Below are 6,943 nucleotides of genomic sequence, written 5' to 3'. Positions count from 1 at the left end.
TAAATGGCCATGTGTGGCCAGTGGCCCCTATGGGACAGGATCATAAGGTCCGTGAGGGCAAAGAGAAGTTGAGTGAGATTCAGATAGAGGTTGAACGATCAATGGCTGAGTGAAGAAGCACAGAGCACTTGGCAGGGGTTTCTGGATGGTTCCAGCCTCTATGTGCCTTGGGTGATTCCAGGCCACCACCATATCCGAGCTGTGTTACCCTCCGAGCCCGTTTCCCCGCAAGGAAGATAACTGCCCTGTGACCGTGAACCTCCCCGGGGCCTCCCCACAAGGATCCAGGTACAGATCATCTGTATTTCCTAGTTATTTATGCCCCCCCCCCAGTTTTTATGGAGGTACCATTTTCTGGGTTTCAGTGCAGACGTGCGCCTGCAACCCCCTCCCACCGACCAACATCATGACACCTACATCCCTCTGTGGCCCCCAATCTCCCTCGCACGCAGCCTCTGCTCTTCCTCCTCGTCACAAGCAGCCATTGTGCCTTCCCTTGGTGGCCTGACACTGTTTCCGCCGTCACACTGGGTCCCTCATGCGGGCAGGAAGCACATCTGCTTTCTTCTCCGCTGCTCCCCCAGCTCCTGGCAGGAAGCCCAGGACAAATAGCGGTTGGCTAGAGGAAGGAAGGAGGGAGGGACGAGAGGAAGGAGGAAGGGAAGGCAGGCCCGGCATACACTGAGCCCTTAATCAATGCTTGTGAAAGGAGTGACTCGAGGTGGAAGCTTCCAGCAGAGCTCAGGGCTTATCACCGCCCCTGAACGGGATCCAGAGAGCTAGAACCGGCCCCAGGGGAGGTCGGGGTGGGGGGGCTTCTGTTTCAGCCCCTGCTGCCTGGGCCTCTAAGACAGAAGAGTCCCACGCACGCTGCTGTCCCACCTCCTCCAGGACGGGCGCCCAGCTACACAGAGGTCAGAGAGGTAGCCCAGGGCCCCTGAGGGAATGGGACTGGCTTCAGAGCCCACACCACACACCGGCTGTGTTTTGTGTACTGAACTAGGAAAACCTGCCAAGGAGAGCTCCGGGGTCAGTCACAAGCTCCTGTTTGGTTTGGAACGTCTTAGAACAGTCCCCTTGCCCCGACAGAGTCACTTTGCAACCAGTGCAATTACTCGCATCCCTCCCAACCTGCCTCAAGCCCGTGGGGCTCTAAGGCACATCCCGCCCACGAGGGTCTCTGCTGTCTTCTGAAGTGGGAGCCACAGGGCCCCAAGAAGGGAACAGCAGAAAGCTGGAGGAGCCCTGGGTCCATGGAGGGAGGGGTGGGCCCCCTCCAGGCCTCAAATCTGGACTTGGGGTTCGATTCTGGGCCTTTTCCTCCCTCTGGGGATACATCCTGCAAGGGGCATCCTGCATGGATGTCCTCCTCCATTCTATGCCCCCCCCCCCCACAGCTTCTAGCAGAGTGAAGGCAAGCCAGCCTTGGGAGGACTGCATTAGAAAGTGAGAAACTGACCCCCAGCACCAGGCAGACCCTGCCCTCCACCCAGGAGCCCAGCCCCCACAGATCCTTGGAAACCACGCTGACCTGAGTGCACAACAGTACGCAGCCACCTGCCACACGGCAGAACCCAGGCCCTGGGCGGGGAAGCCCCACCGCCGTTAACCAGAGCATTCTCTGAACTGACACACCCCACTCCAGGTCCTGGACAGCACTGGGGAGCTGCCCTACATCTAATCATCCCAAGGCCCTCCCTTGGCAGTGTGGGAACTGGAGGCGAGCTGGCAGTCAAGGCGGGACTCCACGCTGAGCCTGAGCCTGCACCAGGCCCATCAGGAAGGATGACAACAGCCAAAGACAGAAGGTCTGGGGCCTAGGACCACCGGATTCCCCGTTCACACAGCCCACACCTCCCACTTCCCCAACGGACCTGACCTCAGAACTTGGTGAGAAATGGGGTTACGTAGCAGGCAGGCAAAGGGCCAGGGCCCTTAATTCCCTCTATCCATCTCCGACCCCACGACTGTTCAGTATCGGGGTTCAACACACCTCAAACCCCCTTCCCTTTGAGGTAGGGACGGCTTGGTCCCCACTGTCCCACCCCTCTTCCCAACACCCCCAAGAAGCCGCATGTCCTGTCTTTAAGGTGTGCACACTTTATTGAACTGGTCTTGTCAGTGTACAGGGAAGCCCCTGGCTGCCTCGGGCCTCAACCCCACTCCCAAGGGGACCAAAAAAAGCCTTCATGAATTCTGAATTGGAGGGGACAAAAAAGGGGGAAGCCATGATGGCAGACCATTCAAAATAAAACAAGAGAACAGGTATTAAGGCGAAGATTAAAAAAAAAATTTGGACTACATAATTTACACAAAAGCAAATTTTATCACCCTCCCGTGTGGACTCGGGCGAGGACTGCTCCTTCTCAGAGAGAAATGGGAGTGGCTTTTGGGAAGGCAAGGGACTTCCTGTAACAATGCATCTCACGATATTTGGAATGACTATTAAAAAAAAAAAACAACGACAACAATGTACAATCAAAGTCCTCGGCCACATTGAACTTTGGGGATGCTCGCTCCAACCAACTGCTGTCACCTTCACCGTTCCAGTTTTTAAATCCTGAGTCAAGCGCCAAAAAAAAAGAAAAGAAAAAAATAAAAAAAAGAAAAAAACCGAAAAATTCAAAAACAAAAAATACTAAAAAAACAAAACAAAGCCATGCCAATCTCATGTCGTTTTCTGCGCAAGTTAGGTTTTGTCAAGAAAGGGTGTAACGCAACTAAAGTAACAGTCCGCCTAGAAGCATTTGCGGTGGACGATGGAGGGGCCGGACTCGTCGTACTCCTGCTTGCTGATCCACATCTGCTGGAAGGTGGACAGCGAGGCCAGGATGGAACCCCCGATCCACACGGAGTACTTGCGCTCAGGGGGGGCGATGATCTGGGAGAGGAGGGGGACAAGTTAGCAGGAGGGTCCTGAGCCCCATAGCCCTGAAGGAGGGGCAGGCCCACAGGAGCCCCACCCACCCCCACCCAACGGGGGGCCCAGGCCAGCCAAGTGCCCACCTTGATCTTCATCGTGCTGGGCGCCAGGGCGGTGATCTCCTTCTGCATCCTGTCGGCAATGCCGGGGTACATGGTGGTCCCGCCGGACAGCACCGTGTTGGCGTACAGGTCCTTGCGGATGTCGACGTCACACTTCATGATGGAGTTGAAGGTAGTTTCGTGGATGCCGCAGGATTCCATGCCTGAGAGGAAACACGCCAGACTTGGCTTCCGGGAGCACCCACGAGGGTGACCCTCTGAGGCAAAGGGCAAGAAAGGCAGGCGGGGCTCACTTACCCAGGAAGGAAGGCTGGAAGAGCGCCTCTGGGCAGCGGAACCGCTCGTTGCCGATGGTGATGACCTGCCCGTCGGGCAGCTCATAGCTCTTCTCCAGGGAAGAGCTGGAGGCCGCAGTGGCCATCTCCTGCTCGAAGTCCAGGGCCACATAACACAGCTTCTCCTTGATGTCACGCACGATTTCCCGCTCGGCAGTGGTGGTGAAGCTGTAGCCACGCTCCGTAAGGATCTTCATGAGGTAGTCCGTCAGGTCCCGGCCAGCCAGGTCCAGACGCAGGATGGCGTGGGGCAGGGCGTACCCCTCGTAGATGGGCACAGTGTGGGTGACCCCGTCTCCGGAGTCCATCACGATGCCAGTGGTGCGGCCAGAGGCATACAGGGACAGCACAGCCTGGATGGCCACGTACATGGCTGGGGTGTTGAAGGTCTCGAACATGATCTGTATGGAGAGGAAACCAGGTAATGCCCAGGAAACCACAAGGGGATCAGGCTAGACTAGGGACATGCAGAAAAGTGCAAGAAACACAGCTCAATGTGCTGGGGGTCCCGGGATGGGGATTCACTTCAGACCTATTGTGCACCTACTGAATACACACTCCAAGGCCACTCGACACCAGCCTCATGGGCTTGGTCACACCAGCCAATGTTAGTAGTACCTACAACCCATAGCATTTTATAACCTCAAACGCCTCATCAGAAAGGCAAACACAAGAAAGAATCCATCTGGGGAAAAAGCGAATAGAACCTGCAGAGTTCCAAAGGAGACTCAGGTCAGAGAAGAAAGTCCTAGGAGAATGGCAGAAGAAAGAACACGTGAGACAGGGCGTGGCACAGAAAGGCAAGAAAGGATGGGGTGGCCGCCCACGGAAGGCCAGTGGGCCACTGACCTGGGTCATCTTCTCACGGTTGGCCTTGGGGTTCAGGGGGGCCTCGGTCAGCAGCACGGGGTGCTCCTCGGGGGCCACACGCAGCTCATTGTAGAAGGTGTGGTGCCAGATCTTCTCCATGTCGTCCCAGTTGGTGACGATACCGTGCTCGATGGGGTACTTCAGGGTCAGGATGCCCCTCTTGCTCTGGGCCTCGTCCCCCACATAGGAGTCCTTCTGGCCCATGCCCACCATCACACCCTGCGGAGGGAGGGGCGAGGCGCCCTGAGCACGGGCCCGGAGGCACCGACCGCCACCCCGAAAGCCAAAGACCAGGCCCTCCCCCGCGAGGAGGCGCCCCACCTACGCCCCCCACCCAGATCAGAGCCAAGGCCGGCGCCCTACCTGGTGCCGTGGGCGCCCCACGATGGAAGGGAAGACGGCCCGGGGGGCGTCGTCGCCTGCGAAACCGGCTTTGCACATGCCGGAGCCGTTGTCGACCACGAGCGCAGCGATATCGTCATCCATGGCGAACTGCGGAGGGAGTCGGGCCTTGAGCCGGGGGTCGGGTGGGGCCGCCCCCGCCCAGCCCACTTCCGGCGCGCCGCGGCCTCGAGCCGCCAGGGGGCGCCGGCGCGCGCCCACATTGGGGACAAAGGCGGCCGGGCCGGCAGCGTTATTACCATAAAAGGCAAACGCTGGTTGGAGGCTGCCCCGCGGCGCGCGGCAGGAAGCCAGGCCCCCGCCCCCTCCCCACCCGGGGCTGGCTCCGCCCCCGCCTCGTTCAAAAAAGCGCCGGCAGGGCGGGCGCGCGACGGCCACGCCCGCGGGAGCCGGCGGCGCGGGGAGGAAGTGCGCGCAGGCGCCCTCGCGCCGCGGCGACCCCACCCCTTCCGGCCGGCCGCACCGCCCTCACCCCGGCCGCGGCTCCCCGCCCGAACGCGCACGCGCACGCGCAGCCCTGGCCCCAGCCCCCACCCGGTCCGCGGACCCGCCGCGCCCACCCACCCACCCTGCCACCCAACCGCCCGAGCCAGCGAGCAGCCGGCTCGGACAAAGACCCGCGGCCGCCTCAGCCCAGATCGCAGCACGCCGTGGGCGCGCAGTGCGAGCGCAGTCCCGGCCCGAGCGCAGGGGGAGCGCGAGCCCCGCTGCCCGTCCCCGGCAGCTCTCTCCCGGCGCCGAGGCCAGAGGCCGAAAGGCCAGCCGGTCGCCCGCTCGGAGGAGGCGCCGCGGGGCCGCAGCGAGCCCCGGCCGGCCCGGGAACCTACCTGGGGGTGGTGTAAACCGGCGGCGGCAGCGGCGGAGCGGCGAGGGCGAGGGGCCTGTGCTCGCGGGGTGGACGCGGTCTCGGCGGTGGCTGCGCGTCGCGCCGCCGGGTTTTATAGGGCGCCGCCGCGGCCGCTCGAGCCATAAAAGGCAACTTTCGGAACGGCGCGCGCTGATTGGCCCCGCGCCGCTCACTCACCGGCCTCGCCGCACAGTGCAGCATTTTTTTACCCCCTCTCCCCTCCTTTTGCAAAAAAAAAAAAAAAGAGAGAGAGAGAGAACGAGCCGGGCTGGGAGAGAGCGAGAGCGAGATTGAGGAAGAGGAGGAGGGAGAGAGTTTTGGTGTTGGCAGCCCTTGGGTGCTGGGCCCGTGGGCCGCCGCCCCTCTGGGCAATTCCTGATCTGGCCCCTCTCCTGTTCTCCACCCCGGGACCCCCTGCGTCACATGAGCAGTGAGCGCCCCGGTGGGCAACGGTCAGCATGGATGCGAGGGTCCCCGGTTTCTGTGGGTGCATGCTTAAGGAGCAGTTGCAGGGGAAGCATTGGTCCACAATAACTCCACTGCCTAGAAAGCCTGGATTGGGGACGGGGGGGGGTCCTTGGCTGGGGGTGCTTACGCTGCTAAATGAGGGACATTACTACCAGGCACCTGGGGCTGAGGGGTATGGTGTACTGAGGGGGAATCAGGGGGCTTGTGGCCACTTAACAGGGTTCTCAGGCCATAGAGGCAGGACAGGCATCAGGAGCAAGTGGCTGGAAGTTCCCCGTGAAGAGGGCTCCAAGCCTCCCCAGCTGCAGGCCTGCACAGAGGTGGGCTCTGTAGAGCAGAGAAACTGTTCCCATGGAACCAAGAGCTGCCTGGTCACACCCAGAGGATCCGGGCCTGAGCCCTTAGCCCATGAGCCAGGCAGCTGCTGGGCGAAGACAGGCTGGGCTGCTCAGCACAGCTCTGGGACCCGGGGCACACCATCCATCGTATGTCTGTCATGGGCAGCTGCAGCTGAACTTATGTCCTGGACCATCTGGAGCCTGCCAAGGACCCTTAATGCCCCAGAGATGAGTTAGCTTGAGGGGGCGCGGGGTGGCACAGACAGTAGCCAAAGACCCGCTGTCTTGTCACCCTTTCCTGCCCTGGGTCTGTCCACCAAACACTGGGCAAGATCTGGGTATCTGGGAGTGTTCTGGGTGGTTCCCTGCTCTGAGAGCGGCCAGTCTGGCAGGCAGAGCTGGTACCCAGATGGTGACCATGGGTGGCCAAAGATGATTGGTGTGTGGCCGACAGAAACCCCGGGGGACCACAGAGGGACGTCTGGTTCAGCCTAGAGGACCGTGCACCTTGGAGGTGGTGGCAGGAAGCAGAATTTTCACACAGAAAACGGGAAGGGTGGTCTTGGTAGGGACACAGGCCTGTAACCACTGGGGTCTGTCTCTGGGCACCCCAGGGCTTTGCCGCACGTAGTAGGGCATCATAAGCTGTGTGTGGAAACCAGTGACCCCTCCGTCCATATATAGATATACAGTCTGGT

General features: G+C 60.7%; 1 protein-coding gene across 1 annotated transcript; it reads right to left on the bottom strand.

Annotated features, from left to right (window-relative positions):
- Positions 1–2,084: 2,084 nt before the first annotated feature.
- Positions 2,085–5,551, bottom strand: ACTB (actin beta). The gene is made up of 6 exons (XM_045993018.1): positions 5,420–5,551; positions 4,554–4,682; positions 4,170–4,409; positions 3,283–3,721; positions 3,007–3,188; positions 2,085–2,881 (listed from the first exon to the last, which is right to left on the bottom strand). Exons 2-6 carry the CDS (start codon positions 4,674–4,676, stop codon positions 2,738–2,740), a joined length of 1,128 nt encoding a protein of 375 aa, XP_045848974.1. The 5' UTR covers positions 4,677–4,682; positions 5,420–5,551; the 3' UTR covers positions 2,085–2,737.
- Between the last annotated feature and the right edge of the window lie 1,392 nt (positions 5,552–6,943).

This window comes from Meles meles, chromosome 21 (genome assembly GCF_922984935.1).
Source record: "Meles meles chromosome 21, mMelMel3.1 paternal haplotype, whole genome shotgun sequence".
In the NCBI taxonomy this organism is placed as follows: Eukaryota; Metazoa; Chordata; class Mammalia; order Carnivora; family Mustelidae; genus Meles; species Meles meles.
Note: the sequence above shows the minus strand (reverse complement) of the source record. Positions and strands in the feature narration are given on the sequence as shown.